The sequence below is a fragment of the Oncorhynchus nerka genome, linkage group LG8 (assembly GCF_034236695.1).
Source record: "Oncorhynchus nerka isolate Pitt River linkage group LG8, Oner_Uvic_2.0, whole genome shotgun sequence".
In the NCBI taxonomy this organism is placed as follows: Eukaryota; Metazoa; Chordata; class Actinopteri; order Salmoniformes; family Salmonidae; genus Oncorhynchus; species Oncorhynchus nerka.
Window position 1 is genome coordinate 54,974,209 of NC_088403.1, and position 21,222 is coordinate 54,995,430.

Sequence of the window (21,222 nt, forward strand, 5' to 3'; positions counted from 1 at the left end):
CAACAAATTACATCCAGTCACCTCTGAATGCTCTGTCACATCGTGAGAGAGGTACGGTAGAGGTTAGGGTGTGCGTTGCAGCTGTGGCAAATTCTCCAGTGTTAAATCAACACTGAGAGTCTTACATTCAACACTGGTCCAGTGTCTATAAGGGTCCACAATTTTCAGTGTTAAATCAACACACTGCTTAGTGTAAAGCCTTATTTGCACATTTCCCAGAGTGCCTTGCCTTTCAAGTGAATAGTAGAGTTACCACCCATGACTGTTTTTGTTAGTGACAGATACTGTACCTGGTTGTTGTATTCATCCATTTTCAGTCTGTGGCCTTCACCAAGTGAAATCCTAAACAAATATGTTATCATTCAAATTAAATTATTTAACACAATACAACACGTATTTCATAAGGCCTTATTTTAAGAGCCTAGTTTCAATCTAATACAGTGGCCTGAAACTCATGGTTTACAGGCAACATCAGGCCTGCAAGTCACATTATGCTGGCTTGGAAAGTGATGTATAATTTCTGTTGGAATAAAGCCAGAGTGGGAATATCCAACATTTGGAATCTTTATTCACCCGCAACATTCGGAATGATTTCCGGGTTAGGAAGACTAAGATATTAGACTACCTAAAACATCTTAACTAGAACAATCATTTCATTATCAGGTGCAATAAGTCCAAGTAACAGATTGGATTGGTTAAAGAATAATTTATGTTATTTATATTTGACTAGCATAAAATGTATTTAGTCAATCAATATACATACAAAACATAGACACTGAAAGAAACATAATGGGAAATATGTTAATGAGGGGTGTGGTTTTGTTTTAACACTGGTTATTAACACCAACACTGAGGTTATTTTACACCAATGAGTGCTAATTTAACACTTACCGAGTTAATTAAACAGCTGAATTAACACTAAAAATGTTACACTGAAAAATCAACACTAGGTAACACTGGTCAATTTGCCGTGTGGGTATTCCTGGGTTCACACATCCCCCTCGCCCAATCAGGTCTTGAACTAATTTTCTATTATTGTAGTGTGTAGTAGAATAAATACAGGAGACGATGTCAGAGGGAAAGCGGGGGGTTCAAAGTCACAGTTCACACAAACAGAGAGCACCAAACCCTTCTAATCACTCTGAGCATGTGTGTAACCTCATCCCCATGATTCCAGTGTCCCCTGTACCCCCCCACCATCACACACTCGGTGCTTCTCTCTCACACACACACTCTGTGTACATACACTATGTTCCTCTCTCTCTCTCTCTCTCTCTATCTCTCTCTCTCTCTCTCTCTCTCTCTCTCTCTCTCTCTCAATCTGTGTGTCTAGTCTCCTTACTCTTCTGTAAACACCACTGTCCCTTCTCATGCAAGGGAACACGATTGTTAACAAGAAGCTGAAGCAGATGTCAGCTATTACAGTCCATTCATTAACAGCTAGATAACATATTGAAATTCTTGTGGTAGTCCTTTGCCATATATATGTCATTTTGCACTCTTCTTGCACAACCAAAATGACAATGACCCTTGGGAAGCACCCTTTCAAAAATATGGGTTGACCAGGAAATCAATGTAACTTAGCAATAACAGCTGATCTTGGGTTAGGACTAAGGTAACTTATATAAGATCGTGGCCGCGGTATTAACAATCCAATGCGTGTACCACAGAGGCCACGTGGCAAGCAGTGCTATTAATAAACACATGTAGTGTTGCATAAACAGCAAGGTGTTCCCATGTGACTCTGTTCTCTATTAGCCCTCTAAAGGCCTAGCGTTCTCACCCTCACAGATAGAGGGCACACCGTATTAAAATGTTTTGCAACGGTGTGCAAAACATTTTGGCAGTGGTTACAGCTGTGAGTCTTTTTGGGTAAGTCTCGTAAGAGCTTTGCACACTTGGACTGTGCAATATTTGCCCATTATTCTTTTCAAAATTCTTCAAGCTCTGTAAAAGTGTTGGGGATCATGGATAGACAGCAATCTTCAAGTCTTGCCATAGATTTGCAAGCAGATTTAAGTCGAAACTGTCCACTCAGGAACGTTCACTGTCTTCTTGGTAAGCAACTCCAGTGTAGATTTGGCTTTGTGTTGTAGGTTATTGTCCTGCTGAAAGGTGAATTCTTCTCCTAGTGTCTGGTGTAAAGCAGTGTTCTTTTGCAGTATTACTTTAGTAACTTGTTGACTGAGAACACATTCTCATTTGCAGCAACAACCTGGGGAATAGTTACAGGGGAGAGGATGGGGGATGAATGAGCCAATTGGAAGCTGGGGATGATACGTTTTGCATATTTTTATTCTGTCTACTTTTATTCTACTTTTCTCTCTGTCTTTTAGGTCATTATTGTGGAGTCACTACAATGTTGTTGATCCATCCTCAATTTTCTCCCATCAAAGCCATTGAACTCTGTTGTTTTAAAATCACCAACGGCCTCATGGTGACTTCCCTAAGCAGTTTCCTTCCTATCCTGCAGCTCAGTTCATCATTGTATTAGTGTGTTTTTTGATACTACGTATTGTTGTTGACTGTTGATTCCTGGTAAAATAGAGGTAAAATAAAATCAACACTGTTGTGTGTTTCACTCTGACAGACACCAACGCTGTCGCTAACCAGGCCTACTCTGATAAGAGGGTGAACCATGAGGCCCAGGAGTTGGAGAAACGACTCAACATGCTGTCTCACCAGAGCAGCACAGGTGCTGTATCTCTTTGTTTATTCTATTCCAGCCATTACAATGAGCCTGTCCTCCAATTTAATATCTCCACCAGCCTCCACTGCCACTCCACCATTTATCTTACCTCGACAACACTAGGAAAACACCAACCTTTAGTTTCATAAACAGACCTCACTTCCTTTCACTTTAAACAAACTTCAGGAAGTACCGCCACTCTAACATATGTAACGTGTACTAGTGTTAGTGTTATTATTCTCCATGACTAATCCATGGAAAATGATGCATTTCCCAGTAATGTTGCTTGTTGCTTTAAAGTAACCTTCTAAAAGTATGTTTCTATAGCGTCATATTTATTATTTTGTTGATTTATTGTGAGTATTATGGCTGTGAATACCAGTCAGACAATTGACTGAGGAAACTTATTTTGGATAATCTGATATGTTTTATTGATGTAGTGCCTCAATGTGTTGTGTAGATACGGTATATAAGTAATAGTTTTGTTTTTAAAGACTAAATAATGTGTTTTCTTATGTTGTTTTGGCAGCTTCCTCCACATATGGTCTGTCTGTGGCGGGAGACATCTGCAGCATATCAGGCTCCTCTCACACCTCCGACACCAGCCAATCAGACTCCATCGTCGGCAGCCGGCTGGCCATTTGGACTGAGCCTGTCACAACAAGCTCTACCCGCACAGAGACCATCATTGGCCAGTTACAGGCCAAGGACAAACCGTCCACCAGCCTGGTGGGTGGAGCCCGTGTAGTAGCCAAGACCCCTCGGTCCCGGCTGCTGCAGGAGATTGGTCGCCAGAGCTCGTCCGACAGCGGCATCGCCACAGGAAGCCACTCCTCATACTCTGGGAGTTTCTCCTCCTACATGGGTAGCCTAGACTATGGCTCCCTGCTTAGCCTGCCCCCACACCTGTCTCTAGACCTGGCCCCCTGTACCTGTCCCAATGCACCAGGACATGAGTACCAGGTACCCACCTCACTGAGGTACATCTATGACACCCCCCGAACTCTACTGCAGGGGGGAACAGGAGGGGCCAGGGGGCAGGATATCTCCACAACACCTATGGACCAGGTGGCCAGTTCACCCCCATTATGTGAGTCATCACAGGGGGGGAAAGATGCTCCTCTCGGGGGTCTCTCGGACAATGTTGCCAGGCGCTCCACCACAGAGCTCCTGCAGAGCCACTCTGAGGAGAGCAAAAGAAGGGTGGCGCCCCCTAGTGACAGTCAACACCCAGAGTCCTGTCAGATCTGCAGTAGTTCCCAACCCACTGTCTCCAAAACCCTCCTCACTATCTGCCCCACCTGTGGAGGATTCAAGGTACAGAGAGCTGGGGTGAATCTTCTTTATTCCTTGTGTCCTCTCTCCTCGCTTCCTTCTCAAAACCTATTGGAGAAACTTAGGATCCTCTACTCCAATGTGTTTTGAGAGGACACAAGAAATCAAGGAAATACATTTGAGATGCTCCCCTGGTCACTTTTATTAATCTATGGATGAAAAGTGTTAAAGAAGAAAAACATGTTTATCTTAATCCAATTGACTGTATTCCACTGGTTCGTCTCACTTTTATTATCATCAAATTGACAAAATGTGCCAGAATGTGCCAAAATGTTTAGTTTCTTCAGAGTTGCTTTGTTTTTCTCATGAGTACCAACTACCAAAGTACAAAAATACTGTCAGCTGCTTTTGATTAGACTTCACTTTATAACAGCTTGTTCGACTGTGAGTAAACCCTTGTCATCTTGGTATCATCTGTTGCCGGCTATAGTTGTCAATGCGTCCCTTTGTGTGAAATCTATCTCACAGCAATTGGTGTTGGAACATTAATAATCTTGCTGCCTATCTGTCTGCCTGTCTGTCTGCACTCTACTCAGTGTTGGGGAGTAGTAAACTACATGTAGTTCCACTAGTAATTGAATTGCATTTTGCAGTTGCTTGGTGGTAGTTGAACTAAATTCCAATCTTGGTAGTGTTTTCAGTAGCTAACAACTTTTTAGCCATGTAGCGTTTTAGCAAACTACTGAACTATACACTACTAAGAAAATAATACATAGGTGAAATAGGCAATAATTTCCTTTCTTTTTCAACATCAGACTTGCCTACTTGTCACTTGAAACACTTTTTGTATGCCTAATTCTCACTTTCTGTGTTTATTAGGTAAAGTCACACATTCTGTTAACATCTGACTCCAAAGCAATCTGTTCCTGCAATTTGTAGTCTATGACATTTCAGATTTAGATATGATAATTTTTTACAAAGTAGTTTGGATGTAGGAAACTACTTTTTCAAAGTAACTTTAGTCAACTATATTTTTCTTAAGTGTAATTTAGTATAGCGTAACTTCTTACAGTGTGAAGGAGTAGGTAAACTATATTTTCAGAGTAGCTTCCCCAACACTGACTCTACCAGGCATTTGAGATATCAGCTGTCCTCTCACTCAATAAGGTCAGGAAATACTCTTCTGTGTGTAGATGTTGTTCATGGTCGATTAAACACCTCCATCTCTGTAGAAAGTGTGTTTATAAGAGCATCTGTGTCACAATAGTTACTGCTCTTCTAAATGGGCCTCCATCTTGAGTTTGTACTACCATTCTGGGTTGTCTTGGGCTTTTTAAAGGCCCAGTGTAGTCAAAAACGTTATTTACCTGTGTTTTATATACATTTCCACACTATGAGCCTGGATGATAATACACTTTTAATGTAAGAGCTGTTTGAAGACCTGAAATGTCAGCTTGTTTTAGGTGGAATGGTGTTTTAGCCTGCCTGGTGACATCACCAGACGGTAAATTAGTTAATAGACCAATAAGAAAGAGGGTACCAAACCGTTCTGCCAATAACAGCTAGTTTTCAGTTTTCCCCTACCCATTTAGACTACTGCCAGACACAATCCAAGCAAAATTGAGAAATTGCTCTTTGAGAAATTGCTCTTTGCTAAGAAGCTATTTTTGTTTCTTTTTTACAGTTTTAATTGAAAACAATCACAGTAAGGTACTTAATTGTTACCCAGAAATGATTTCATATTGAGATAAAAACGGCTGTATTGACCATCTTCTCTCACTTTGAGGTCATCCAAGTGCAGGGAATTGATTTTTACTTATTTTCTTTTTACAAACTTTGTTTTCTTCCGCTTTCTTGGCTTGTTATGGAACCACAAGAAACGATAACCCTTCAATTTGATCTTTGAATAATCTCATTTACAAGTGATTTACAACGTAAAACTGCATGCTTATATACTTTGAAAGTGGTATTATTCATACACAGAGCATGAGACTCTTGATTAGATAAAAATATTTTCAAAAGAATTGTCAGTCGAATAGAATAGCTGATTTTTTGTTAATCAAAAAATATACCTATTTTATTAAGCAGTGCTTTTGATTATATTAAATCAAATCAATGTTATTTGTCTCATGCCCTGAATACAACAGGTGTAGACCTTACCGTGAAATGCATACTTACAAGCCCTTAACCAATGCAGTTCAAGAAATAGAGTTCAGAAAATATTTACAAAATAAACTAAAGTAAAACAATCTAATCAAATCAAAAAGTGACACAAGAAAATGACATAACAATAATGAGGCTATGCACAGGGGGTACCAGTACCGAGTCAATGTGCAGGGGTACATGTTAGTCGAGGTAATATGTAAAGTGACTATGCATAGATGATAAACAGCGAGTAGCAGCATTGTACAAACAAAGGGGGGGTCAATGTATATAGTCCGGGTGGCTATTTGATTAATTGATCTGCAATCTTCTGGCTCAGGGGTAGAAGCTGTTAAGGAGCCTTTTAGTCCTAGACTTGGTTCTCCAGTACAGCTTGCTTTGAGGTAGCAGAGAGAACAGTCTATGACTTAGGTGACTGGAGTCTTTGACAATTATTTGGGGCTTCCTCTGACACTGCCTAGTATATAGGTCCTGGATGGCAGAAAGCTGGGCCCCAGTGATGTACTGGGCCGTACGCACTACCCTCTGTAGCGCCTTACGGTCAGATGCTGAGCAGTTGCCATACCAGGCAGTGATGCAACCGGCCTGGATTCTCTCAATGGTGCAGCTGTATAACTTTTTGAGGATCTGAGGACCCATGACAAATCTTTTCAGTCTCCTGATGGGGAAAATGTGTTGTCGTGCCCTCTTCACAACTGTCTTGGTGTGTTTGGACCATGACAGTTCGTTGGTGATGTGGACACCAAGGAAATTGAAACTCTTGACCCGCTCCACTTCAGCCCCAACTACTTTGTCTTCAGCCCCATCTATGTTAATGGCGGCCTGTTTGACCCTCCTTTGTCTTGCTCACATTGAGGGAGATGTTGTTGTCCAGGCACCACACTGCCAGGTCGCTGACCTCCTCCCTATAGGCTGTCTCATCATTGTTGGTGATCAGGCCTACCATTGTTGTGTCGTCAGCAAACTTAATGATGATTTTGGAGTTGTGCTTGGCCACGCAGTCGTGGGTGAACAGGGAGTACAGGAGGGGGACTAAGCACGCACCCCAGAGGGGCCCCAGTGTTGAGAATCAGTGTGGCAGATATGTTGTTGCCTACCCTTACCACCTGGGGGCAGCCAGTCAGGAAGTCCAGAATCCAGTTGCAGAGGGATTTGTTTAGTCCCAGGGTCCTTAGCTTAGTGATGAGCTTTGTGGGTACTTTGGTGTTGAACGCTGAGCTGTAGTCAATTTGCAGCATTCTCCCATAGGTTTTCCTTTTGTCCAGGTGGAAAAGGACAGTGTGGAGTGCGATTGCGATTGCATCATCTGTGGATCTGTTGGGGTAGTACGCAAATTGGATGGGTCTAGTGTTTCCGGGATAATGGTGTTGATGTGAGCCATGACCAGCCTTTCAAAGCCCTTAATGGCTGCCAACGTGAGTGCTACAGGACGGTAATCATTTAGGCAGATTACTTTCGCTTTCTTGGGCACGGGGACTATGATGGTCTGTTTGAAACATGTAGGTATTACAGACTCGGTCAGCATTGAAAATGTCAGTGAAGACACTTGCTAGTTGATCCGTGCATGCTTTGAGTACACATCCTGGTAATCCATCTGGCCCGTGGCCTTGTGAATGTTGACCTGTTTAAAAGTCTTGCTCACATCAGCTACGGAGAGCATGATTACACAGTCGTTTGGAACAGCTGGTGCTCTCATGCATGCTTCAGTGTTGCTTGCCTCGATGCGAGCATAAAAGGCATTTAGCTCATAAAAGGCATTTAGCTCATTTAGTGAAGCACTGCTACTTCCTTCTTTAGTTTTTGCTAGTAAGCAGGAATCAGGAGGATAGAATTATGGTCTAAAAAAAATTCTGACCATAAGAATTTCAAACATCTTAAACCAAATTGCTCTTCTTTCATCGAAGGGAGTCTGTTTTCACTCTCTGATGAAACAACTTCAAATGATGTTCATGTTTTTTTCTGCCCCATATACAATATGTGACTTTATTGATATTTTAAACCTAGAGCTCCCTCGGCTGGTGGTGCATTTAAATATTCATAATCCCATATTGCTTTATCAAGGTTCATTTCTGATGACCTTTGTAGAAAACAAAAAGGGATAGTTCTGTTGATTCCCCTGACTTGTCTTTAGTATAGTCTTCGGTCACTTTGAAAGATATTCCCTATGAGTGCCGTAAAGGTCCAGCCTTACAGTACAATAATTCCTCTGTTAGCTGCCCAGCACCGGTCCTATTGGATAAAGCATTGTGTGAGTGCACATCTATCAACATCGTTGTGATACTCAACCTCAGCTAGGAAAACAAAGACCATTAAGCGCCCTTGGGTTTCAATAAGTCATTGTAACTCTATGTGAGCAAGCCATAGTGGCTCTCATGTTTTTACATAAAGACAATGCCCTAGTTATATTAGTTGAAAGGCTGGCACAAAAATAGAAAATATTGTGTGAAAGGAACGTTTTCATCTAGTCTGAATTATTGAAGATGTTCTCTTTCCTTATTTTCTCACAGGGGAACCCGCTCTCCTCCACAGTGGGCTCGGCAATGCCAGCCATACCAGGTAAGTCTGTTCCACTGGCTGTGTGCGTGTGTATGCACACCGATGCTATTATATGCCTTTAATATCCCTGTCCAAGCATGAATTTATTTTCAGACTTGTTTATTTTGCAGCATGTTTCGATAAGTAGTTTGTTCTTATTAATGAATCCCATGAATTATTAAACCGATGTGCGGAACGTGTATAACTAGATATACGTTGAGCTGCAAGCACAGAACCTTTGGACTGAGGTTATCGAGACCACGCCCTCACCTGCCTCAGTGACCAATCGCAGCTCTGAGAAGCTGAAGAGGATGAATGAGGAACCAGCAGCTCTCAGCTGAGCTATTAGGCTCCTGCGGCACAACCGGAGAACCATGTAAAAAGACAAACACACAGAATCTGTATGAGTCAACGGCCTCTGCTTTGGGACGTGAGCTTACATCCCAAGAAACCTTACCACCTGCAGACCTTTGCGTGATCTGAACTCGGCTTGACAAGGCCACAAGGGGGGAGACAAGGGGACTATCATTTGACGAAAACTGCTTCAAGTGCAAGAACAGGGAGGAGTGCTATTCGCCCACTAGGGTGACACCAGCATTGCCCGGGAACAGCGTTGTCCTATAGGTTGGTCAGATTCACCACAGTGGTGTATGTTTTGGACAGCCACTACCCTCTGGGCCTTGCTTGGAGAACGGTGTGGACTGTAAAGGGACACCTAAAGAAGAGAAGCCCATTGAAGTGCAACTGCTGTACCCTAAATTACAAGATGGAGGCCTTCCATGTGTGGAGGTGAAAGGTCATTCAGTTCCGTTGAAGGTAAGAGAGCGCTCCCCTTCCGATTTCCTCCACTCTTTATTGACTGAACTCCATGCTAACAGACAAAGCCTGCCTCTTCCTTCATGGATTCCTCCCTCTTGTTTATTCACTTCTTTCCCTGTTCTCCTTGACTAAGATCTTTTCTTTTCTGTATTTTCTGGACTATTTCTCCTCCCTTTGTCAAGCTGTCGATGCCTCTCTATGTTTCTTCATGCTGCATTGATTTTGCGATTGAGCTGCTTAGATGGTTGGGAGAGATGCAGAGAATCTCAACCAGTTGCTTCAGGATGAAACAGAATGTTTTAAGAAGCAATATAATTTTACATTACTGTGATGGTAAACAAGAAAATGACTAACTAAATAGACCATTGTCATATTTGTTCAGCATGACCCCAGATTGTATAGCATTACGCTGACTGTTATTTAGACAATGTGGTTTTGTGGAGGTTTCCATTTGTACTGGAAATGACATCAGGGCCACTGTGTTGGCTGCTGTGCTCGTAACAGAGCCATCCCCATGAGTAATACAGCACTTATCCCAACCACACTAGGGAGCTCCAGACAATGTAATGCTAAAGTATATCCTGTCCTCTGACATGTTGCGGTCTTGTAAGACGTTGATTAATCAATCCCCTGCAATCGTGGTTTCTTATCCTAGGATCAGACAGGTTACATGTTTGGGCACCAAGAGACACCACTTCTTTGACTGCATTAGTACACAGCATGTACAGATGTAGGATCTTAATTTGGAAATGTAAAAAGTGTAGTGTAAAAGTTGTACATTTGAGGTTTAAAAAGGCTCCTGAAGTTTGTAATTTCCACTTTGAATTTTCAGACTTGATTTTCCCTTACGAAAAATGTATCAACCCCTACAAAAATGTAAATGAATTATAATGCATGTAATAAATCACATTTCCTGTTGCTGCAGGATTATTTTCCAGCTGTAGCAAACTGGCTCAAATTAAGTTCCTACATCTATAGTAGACAAAAAGGAAAACCTGATATAGGGATATTTTTCTCACAGGCTTTACTGCAGTGTAATAGGAGTCTGATGTGTTGTTGCACATCTCAAACACACTTTATTGTCCTCTTGCCACCAGACAAGAAGCTGAAAAGTAAGGAGGAGAGGAACAAAGTTGAGTATGATACCATGGATAGCTGGGCGTTGGAGAAGAGTTCAGAGGTAGGAGGTTTATGAATGGGATTCCTCACTCCTCTTACGATCATCACACTCACATGCTTCAATTGTTTTTATTACTATGGTCCAAACTAAAAAGGAAACACCTGTGAGGCCAAATGTATATGGAAAAAGAGGGAAATACTTTGTTTTTTGAGAAAGTAACAGCAAAGATTACAAGATATTGCATAGTTACTTAGAACACTTTGGGTTGTTTCTATATTTTTCATAATTTATCCAGACATTTGCAGTCTACCATTTCTTTGTGACCCTAGTATTTAACATGAGTGGAACAAACATTGATGAATGTCAACCATGTTTATGTGATGTGTCAGTACTGCTCTTATACACAATGGTGGTCTTAAGTGACAGTCCTTCTCATCTTAAAGATGCACTCTGGGATCTTAAGCACAAGAGATGTGTAACATATTGCACAAATTGCAAAATTCGTATGATATACAAATTGCTACATTTGTAACATATCACACAAAATGGATTATGTAATACACAGTTGTATTGATGTAGTACACAGTTGTATTTATGTAGTACACAGTTGTATTTATGTAATACACAGTTGTATTGATGTAGTACACAGTTGTATTTATGTAGTACACAGTTGTATTTATGTAGTACAGAGTTGGATGATGTAGTACACAGTTGTATTTATGTAGTACACAGTTGGATGATGTAGTACACAGTTGTATTTATGTAGTACACAGTTGGATGATGTAGTACACAGTTGTATTTATGTAGTACACAGTTGTATTTATGTAGTACACAGTTGGATGATGTAGCACACAAGAAAACAGTGACCCATTTTGGATCGTGAGAGCCACTTTCAAATTTACTGGCTGAAATTATACAAAAGTTTGAGAGTGCATCTTTAAGAACAGTTCATTAGAATAAAGTGGCAGTTATTTTGGGGAGGATTATGTGGGTGTGCCAAGCAAGTCAGTGTAACACACTGTTTGGCAGCTATGGAGCAGAACAGACAGAACACATTGTGTAAAGAGCTTTACTACCTAAGTCAGGATCTCTTACGCTTCAGTATGACAGGAAGCATTGAGGCTGCACTTTTCCATCATGTTTTCACATCAAAGACTGTAGCAAAACCCCCAGAACAATGGTCTCAGAAGAAAAGGCATGAATAAGCCTCAATAAGAACAAGAGACACTTCAAGCTACATGCCCCTTTCAGCTTAAGTAGACAAGCCTGTAAGATTTCAGTACACTCCAATTAGTCAATTCTAAATCTGACTTGAGTGACTCCCGTGAACTGTTGAGTAGAGATTATCTTTAAGTCTGGGTTTTAGTCTGTTGTTGAAATATATTTTTTTTTATTCAAGTTGGACTGAATTCTTTGTAATTAACTACAACCTCAGGCTTGACTTAGTTTGATGTAAAACCACCCTTCTAAACAAGCATGTTACTTATTGTGTACTGTGTCTTTCAGCCAGAGGAGAAAAGCAAGTATGAGCTGGTGGGCAGTTGTGGACAACAACGGTTCCTTCATGAGACTGAAGGTGAGTGCATTTAATATTCCAGTGTTCTGTCCCACAATAGCCGAAAATGAGCGTGGAGAGAGCCAGATAATGAGGTTTGTCATTTATGTTAGTTTTTTTTGTCTGAATACTGAGCCAGTCAAAACATTGCACACACTGTATATAGATTTTTCGATTGTGTTATTGACTGTACTTTTGTTTTATCCCACATGTAACTCTGTGTTGTTGTTTTTTGTCGCACTGCTTTGCTTTATCTTGGCCAGGTCGCAGTTGTAAATTAGAACTTGTTCTCAACTGGCCTACCTGGTTAAATAAAGGTGAAATTATTATTTTATTTTAAATCTACAATGGCTGCCCTTAATGTGCCTCTGACTGATGGGCAGTTTATTTTTGTTTATCTTCCTCAACAGAAAATTTGGGGTTTCGCTTCTAGGCTATCAACTTCTCAGGTCAACTGAGGTAACTTCTTAATTCTCAGTTGTCAATCGCAGGCAAGTTTTTAGCTGAACTTCACCTTTCAATTTCTCGCCGAAGTTCCTGTGCTCTCTCTCCATTAAAGTTGATCATTTGATGAGTTATCACCTGCTGCTCAGAGTGTGTGGAATGACATATTGACCGTCTGGAATGGCAGACAGACAGACAAACAGCATCCTGTTGGATTGAGACAAGCACCAGATGTAGGGGTCAGAGAGGGCGAAGAAGAGGTACAGACAGGTCTGTGACACCTGGAGTGCTCTGTGAGATTGAGCAAAGGTAATAGACTAGCGCCTGACAGGGAACACTTCATTTGACGAGGTGTACACTTTAGAACACCTAGCGTGCCTTAACCTGAGCAGTGTATTTAGAGAGTTGGACATATGCGGTTTCTGCATTATGATGCATTTACATCACATTTCAACATTCTATAGCAGCCATGTTTTCTCCCCATTAACATTGCATAGGGAACAATGCTACATAACTAAATGTCTCGAATTAGAACAGTATTCAACATTCTAAACGTTGGCCTAATTCTCTAAATGTATAGCTCTGGCCTTAACTAACGTCTGATAAATAGTATTACAGAACAGTAGTGCCTGTGTCCAACTAGCTTTTTGCGCTGCCAACTCAATTGAAGTATTGTACAGTACAGTGAGTAAAAATGTGTTTTGTCCTGTTGTTTTACATGCTGTACACTTCTCAGGCTTCTGTCTCTGCTTCCATGTCTATTGTCACCTCTGTGTGTTTGAAAATGTCTGAGCGCTTCATCCTGCCTTTGTATTTATGTAACTCATGTTGCATAAAGAGCACACATTTTTGTTACAGCTGTGAGAAGAACACTCACTCTACTGTTGTACTGTTGGCACACAGCGTTTCCGCAAAGGATGTCCAGGCAGTGAAGTGCACATGACAGAGTGTTGGCCATGATGTGAGGTGAAGGGACAGTCATCAGGGTCACTTAGGCCGCCCACTCCCACGTCCCCTCAGTCCTTTACACACCTGTTCTGGAACTATCCTCACCGCTGTCACACAGTGGCACCACACCCATCACTCATTCCACCACCATTTTCCTCCCACACTTGGCTTCAGTTCCCGTGTCACCTTGCCACCCTCCCCCTGTTGAAGCCATAACATTAGTTAGTAGTTAGTGCCCCTCAGGCTTGCTGGAACTCTCTAGGACAGGTCTTCGGTCATGAGTACTGGGGACACTGTTTACCTTACAAAAGAATCAGCTCTCTAGCAACTGTACTTTTTTAAATGTCCAACAACCTGTGCCAAAAAATTCCCTGAACTTTTCAAAACTGGCTACCTTCAGCTCCTTATTAAAAATAAACTTACTTCTAAAATTTCACAGAACTTCCGTGACAAAATAACCTCTCAACTGGGCTTGATAAAACAAATTCCTACCCACCAGAGTACAACAAAAAGCTAGAGTAGCAGCATAGAGCCCCTGCTTAGACAATTGGCACAGACCATTGGCACTCTGTTCTACAAGCCAAAGCAGCCGACCTTCCAAAGAGAATCCACAGAGCGGTGCTGCACCACAAAGAGCTGTCTGCCAAAATGGCTGCCCCCCTGCTGGGCTTACTCTGTGTGAAAGGAGGCTAAAAGATCCCGGCTTCTGAAGCTGTGTGCATGCCCACTGTCGTAATGGGCTGCCATTACGGCCTGCTGTGATTGCAAGGGATGGTTAATGTCTGATCAATTAGGCATCAGTACTCTCAGACGATACCAAAGGAAAGACCCGCAGAGAGACTGCCAGTCTCGAATGGCTTCTCAATTACTTTGGATAAATATTGCCCTGACACTGTTGGTGCTCAGCTGGTTAGGGTGCCAATGCCGCCATTTTGAAGGATTGAAATGGAATGAAGGAATGGAATCGCTGTAGAAGTAGGTTGCCTTTTCCGAGCCAGTGTAGCCCATAGGGCAGGAGCCTATCTCCTGCTTCTCTAGCGTGAGGCAGCTTGATGTACAGAACGCTAGTCCACTAACGTTGCGTTTTATGTACTGTATCAGTATGTATGAGGGATACTGTAGTTTGACTCTCTTGAGAGAAGCTAAATGAAACAGAGGCTTGTGTCAAAAACTGTGTGTACTAATAGGGAGAACGTTTTATCCTATAGTTGTATTTGTGAAACATTTGTACAGTATCTGGTGCTTTTTGATCCTAAATCAAGCTAGTTGACTTCACAGGAAAAAGTGACGTAAATCCTCCCATGGTCTGTTTAGAACTATCTGTGTAAAGCGGTATCGGTTTTCCTATCCCACTGTTTTCACAGTAAGATGAACACCATAACTGTTTTATATAGAAAGGGCCTTTAATGCAGTGTTTGTTCTTCCAGATAATGGCCCCTGGCTATAGGGAGTAGATGCACTGACCTAGAAAGATGAATGTGATTTAACAATGTTTACACAAGAACAGCTGCGTCCAGTGTTTTGCATCGTGCCGTTGGTGATAGCAGATACACAGGTTACAATAGAAGATGTAGTAACATCTTACTGCAGTTTAAGAGATTTTACTGAAGCATTTAAAAGATTACGTGAGCAGTGATGATTTACATCGCTATCTAAAAGTTTAACACCAAATTCTCTTATAGCCCTTGAATCAGATCCTTCACAAATCCCTATTTGTAGGTTGTAGTTGTATACGTTATTTAATTCAAGGCCGGGAACGCCGTAATGGATCAGGTTATGAAAAGCGATGGCATCTACCGTAGCTGATAAAAAGCGACTACCGGTACTCTGAAATGTACATATTTTAGCTATGGTCTATATCATTGTACGAATAAGACATTGAGGTCAATGGCAGTCAACCACCCAGTAATGTATTCCTCTCTTTACCCTGAATGGCTTTCAGCTTTATGACAGGCAAAGCTCTTTGGGGACTTCCTTCTCTTGTCTCTCTACACTATCTGAGAGCAGGTGCAAAGCATGTGGGTGGAACAAATTGACTTGCTGTATTAGTCTAATTTCTGTGTCTGACAGGAAAGACTTTTAAAACTGATACAATACACACCTTTTGGTTGTTTTAAGATGTATTTTCCCCACTATTTCAACCGTTCAGCAATAAATAATAACTTTAGTCCTGGGTATGTACAGATACCATAGGGGTTGATACATTTTTCATTAGTTGAAACCAAGTCTGAAATATTTAAATGGAAATTACAAACTTCACAAACCTTTTTAAACCTTGAATACACTACAAGTTTGCATTTCCTGCAGGGCAGGAAAATTCCTGTAACAACAGGATGATCAAATTAAGATACGGCATCTGTATAGTAGGTTCAGTTGCACACATTTGCTAATACCTTTTGTAGGTCCTATCAAGGACTGGATTTTTCTATGAGACCATTGCTTTGCCCTGATGGAGACACCAACAGAAACTCACAGCAGCATGTTAAGTGCCACAAAATGGCCACCAGTAGTTCACTAATATTGAGAATATGGTAGAGTGTGGAGAAGTGGAAATAACACTTGTGTGGTTCAGATTCATATTTTTTTTTAGGTATGCATCATCTGTGCCTCCAGAACGATCTGTGAATAACACCCTGGTATTTCTCTATTGGCAGGGGCCAAGTTTGTGTTTCCGCCAGACATGGTGGCTCCAGAAAGACCCCGCGGTGATGGTGTGACATACATCAATATTCCCATCAGCCCCATGTCTAAGAAACAGCTGAACTACATGGAGCTGGAGCATCAGGAGCATGCTGGGGTCAGGGGGACTGGCCAACACCTTCCAGGACAGAGTAAGAGCCCATTTTCTCAATAACAACCTGTCTTTTATGGGTCTCTGGTGGTCTGTGATTTCAATGTCTTCTGCCTTGCTATGAATTTTTCTATAGCCAATTGAAATGATGTGCATCTTGAAGTGCACTATTGTACATGGCTAATTGGGGAGGACAGGCTCATAGTAATGGCTGGAACGGATTAAATGGAATGGTTTCAAACATGGTTTCCATGTGTTTGATACCATTCCCTTCACGCCATTCCAACCATTATTATGAACTAACCTCCTCTCAGCAGCCTCCTGTGACATGTAAGTACACTGTATATTGAATGTATTATTGTGATCAAAGTCAATATCAAGTGGCATACAATATATTTATTGCGTGAGCACAAGACTCAAGTGTGACCATTTGTATTTCAGATTTCTTGGTTGCACGCAAAAAGAAACAGAATAGTAGTGCTGAGGGATGAACCAAAATGTGAATTTTTTTCCCGGTAATTAAACAACTGACCGACATCAAGAACTATGTGGGATGCTGGGCTGAAGGGAGTTGTAGTTTTCATAAGCAAATATTCAACCTAGTTCAGTGCAGAAATGTAGTAATTAACTACAATGACCATAATTCATTGCGCCAGCTCGGACAGAGACTTTTTCACCTGCTAAATTAAGTTAGATACACATAGACCACATGAGAGCGAGGAATGTGCATAACTAGTGCAGGCTAGTCTAGATAAATAGGATGACTAAAGACAGTACAGTATGGGGAGCACAGAGATAACGTAGGTTGTCTGTCTGGCTGGCTGCTACTGCCTGAACAGAGAGAAGAGGATTACTTTAAGGAATTAAAAATATTAAAGTCAGTAAATAAAAACGAATTAATATACACAACTGAAGTATTGTATTATTTCATTGTCGTTTCCTATTTTTCTACCTGAGATAGGCAATGGAATATTTTCAATCTTTTGGAAATTTTATGATCACAATGATCACAATTTTTGGCTATGGAATTTTAATTGAAAAGCTCTAAAATAATTTTACTGTCTTTATTTCATCATGTATTTAGTGTTTGAAAAATCGTCGAAACCAAAATCAAAAATGTACTATAATGTACTATAATAAACTGAACCGACCTCACCGACCTCAAAAAGCGCTAATCGCTCAGAACTACAGGATGGTGAAGAGGAACAGGGTAGCTTGCGACCACTGGCGTATCGATTTCAATAAGACTTGAGAGACTCTTGGTAAATGATAATCCCCTATTTCTATTTCTCCATTAGTTGGAGATTGCTCCCGATCTTTCCGAGTGACAACTGAGCCACCGTCATCAGCGTGGTCTAATCGGCAGAAAAGTCAACCATTAACGTCATTACTCTCCGGGAATATGAGGGACAGATTTGGTCAACGCGAGAAAGGTTCATTTCCAATGTCAGCAAGAGGATTTCCATCCCGGTGTGTGCCATCATCTATATATCACTTGGAGGAGCAGCGTTCCAGTTTAGCCGCGTCAGAAGGTCATAGGGCGTTCGGAATACCATGGTGAAGTCTCTTGCTCTAATGTGGTCATCTTCCCAGAGTGTGTTGACGTGTGTGTGTGTGTGTGTGTGTGTGTGTGTGTGTGTGTGTGTGTGTGTGTGTGTGTGTGTGTGTGTGTGTGTGTGTGTGTGTGTGTGTGTGTGTGTGTGTGTGTGTGTGTGTGTGTGTGTGCGTGCGAGCATGTGTGTAAGGATTTGTCCACTTTATGAGATCGCCTGGAGAATGCATAGCTGAAGCAATCTTGAAGTCAATCTCATTGCTTCCTCTGTAGCTCAAGGACAGGAATATATTGCTGTTCTCTCATTTGAATGGTAACCGTACACAAGAGTGATCACTCATTGTTTTTAAATAAACCTCCCTACCGTGTTCATACTATTTTTATGTACGATGTCCTGAACGGAGGGTCAACAATATTACTGATCTCATGGACTGTCTGGTGTTTCTTCACTCTACAGGGAAAAGTTCCTCTAAATATGCCCTGATCGACATCACTGCTACGGATGCCGCCCACAAAACGGGTACCCAGCATGCCTTGGGGAGAGAGGAGGGTCTTCACACCCTGGAGCAGAGGAGGAGGGTAGTACCACAGTGACATCCCAACTCCAATCTTGACCTCCACAGGGCATATGACTGGCCTAGACTAGGCTGTTGTATAGAATTCACCAGAAACATGGATTTCCTGGGACGCCTCAAATTGCCGTGATGTCAAACTCCTCTGAGATCTGCCAGATTTGATATCTTTAACACCGATTGTTGACAGCTTCCATTGAAATTTGTCCCAATTACTGGGCTCTTCCGGGGAAAGCTAACCCCAAGAATCACGCCTTCTGCCCTGTGTGAATTATACCAACAGTAGGCCTACAGCACTGACGCTCCACAATCATCTCGAAAGCAACATGAAATCAGACTCTAAGGAAAAAAACTAAAGTTGCTGCTTGGATGGAAGGGAACATTTCAATCAAGGCTCTCTTTAGCTGTGTTCACATTGGCAGTTTAAAGTGACTCAAATCCTATTTATTTGCATTTCTGATTTGCATCTGCTCTTTTTCCTGCAGACTGACCAGTTCAAAAGCACATGTAATCGGACATTTCAACCTACATTTCAAACCACATTCTTAGGTGGTTTGAAGAGATACAAATCTGATTCCTGGCCGTGTAAATTGTGGCTAAACGGTCAAATCTGAATTATTTGCTCTCAAGGGGTTGTTAGACTGTTATTCGGCATATCTTGTTGCTTGCTAGCTGCTCTGTTGGCAGTTTGAAGTGAACATGCGGTAGCTAACTAGCTTGTTAATTGTTTACCAACAAATGAGTGAATGTGTTAGAAAGCTAAACAGCTACCTAGCTAACTAGCCAAAATAGACTGTATCATTTTAAAAGTGTTCTTACACTATGATTTTACATTTACATTTAAGTCATTTAGCAGACGCTCTTATCCAGAGCGACTTACAAATTGGTGCATTCACCTTATGACCTCCAGTGGAACAGTAGTGCATCTAAATCTTTTCAGGGGGAGGGGGGGTGAGAGGGATTACTTTATCCTATCCTAGGTATTCCTTAAAGAGGTGGGGTTTCAGGTGTCTCCGGAAGGTGGTGATTGACTCCGCTGTCCTGGCGTCGTGAGGGAGTTTGTTCCACCATTGGGGGGCCAGAGCAGCGAACAGTTTTGACTGGGCTGAGCGGGAACTGTACTTCCTCAGTGGTAGGGAGGCGAGCAGGCCAGAGGTGGATGAACGCAGTGCCCTTGTTTGGGTGTAGGGCCTGATCAGAGCCTGGAGGTACTGAGGTGCCGTTCCCCTCACAGCTCCGTAGGCAAGCACCATGGTCTTGTAGCGGATGCAACTGGAAGCCAGTGGAGGGAGCGGAGGAGCGGGGTGACGTGAGAGAACTTGGGAAGGTTGAACACCAGACGGGCTGCGGCGTTCTGGATGAGTTGTAGGGGTTTAATGGCACAGGCAGGGAGCCCAGCCAACAGCGAGTTGCAGTAATCCAGACGGGAGATGACAAGTGCCTGGATTAGGACCTGCGCCGCTTCCTGTGTGAGGCAGGGTCGTACTCTGCGGATGTTGTAGAGCATGAACCTACAGGAACGGGCCACCGCCTTGATGTTAGTTGAGAACGACAGGGTGTTGTCCAGGATCACGCCAAGGTTCTTAGCGCTCTGGGAGGAGGACACAATGGAGTTGTCAACCGTGATGGCGAGATCATGGAACGGGCAGTCCTTCCCGGGAGGAAGAGCAGTTCCGTCTTGCCGAGTTCAGCTTGAGGTGGTGATCCGTCATCCACACGGATATGTCTGCCAGACATGCAGAGATGCGATTCACCTGGTCATCAGAAGGGGAAAGGAGAAGATTAATTGTGTGTCGTCTGCATAGCAATGATAGGAGAGACCATGTGAGGTTATGACAGAGCCAAGTGACTTGGTGTATAGCGAGAATAGGAGAGGGCCTAGAACAGAGCCCTGGGGGACACCAGTGGTGAGAGCACGTGGTGTGGAGACGGATTCTCGCCACGCCACCTGGTAGGAGCGACCTGTCAGGTAGGACGCAATCCAAGCGTGGGCCGCGCCGGAGATGCCCAACTCGGAGAGGGTGGAGAGGAGGATCTGATGGTTCACAGTATCGAAGGCAGCCGATAGGTCTAGAAGGATGAGAGCAGAGGAGAGAGAGTTAGCTTTAGCAGTGCGGAGCGCCTCCGTGAATTTTGAACATTCAAAGCAACTGGGAAATGTCCATGGCAGGCATTGTTGCCACCTTGTCTTGCTACCTAACCTCTGAGGGATCGGATGCACAAGCACCACCACCAATCAGCCTACAACACCGCACACACATCCGTCATTACTACTAGCATAGCTTTGTCAGCAAATGGTGTCAGAACACACTAATCCGATTTTGTCACTTGTAACTTGCTGTTTGGACATTCAGTAGTCCAGAACGGATTTGAAAAACACAACTGATTTTAGCAATAAGGCCTGCAGTGTGAACAAGGCTTTTGTATATTCAGAAATCTCATTAGAAGGCATTATGTCACTGTCACAGCCCGGGCAGACTTGGGTGGAGTGGGGGGCTGAAAGTGCCAGTCTTAGGGGGAGTCATTACCCGGACGAGCAGTGGGTTTTTCACAGTCTTACCAGTGCCACCCCTAATCTGATACAATACGATTAGAATCTCATTTGGGGAAGATGAGGGAGATGAAAAAATGAAGAGCGTCCCCCTCCATAACTCCTCTCTGATTATCATTGTATTAATTCTACAGCGGTTAGTTGTACGAAATACTTGATTGAGGCCTTTTGATACAGGCTAGTTCAGCACAGGGCCGGGAAGATAATG

General features: G+C 42.4%; 1 protein-coding gene across 2 annotated transcripts in view; it reads left to right on the forward strand.

The window, feature by feature from the left end:
* The window catches only part of LOC115133598 (protein Dok-7-like), a 33,321-nt gene extending 14,034 nt beyond the window's left edge, over positions 1-19,287 (forward strand). The window contains exons 6-13 of one of the 2 annotated variants that reach the window (XM_029667008.2): positions 2,591-2,695; positions 3,219-4,006; positions 8,635-8,683; positions 10,579-10,661; positions 12,108-12,177; positions 16,203-16,379; positions 17,638-17,896; positions 18,349-18,460. In XM_029667008.2, coding sequence (XP_029522868.1) covers positions 2,591-2,695; positions 3,219-4,006; positions 8,635-8,683; positions 10,579-10,661; positions 12,108-12,177; positions 16,203-16,379; positions 17,638-17,896; positions 18,349-18,364 — 1,547 coding nt within the window. In that variant the 3' untranslated portion in view covers positions 18,365-18,460. Of the gene's footprint in view, positions 1-2,590; positions 2,696-3,218; positions 4,007-8,634; positions 8,684-10,578; positions 10,662-12,107; positions 12,178-16,202; positions 16,380-17,637; positions 17,897-18,348 lie in introns of both variants that reach the window. The other variant, XM_029667009.2, reaches the window with a different exon arrangement.
* The last annotated feature ends 1,935 nt before the right edge of the window (positions 19,288-21,222 follow it).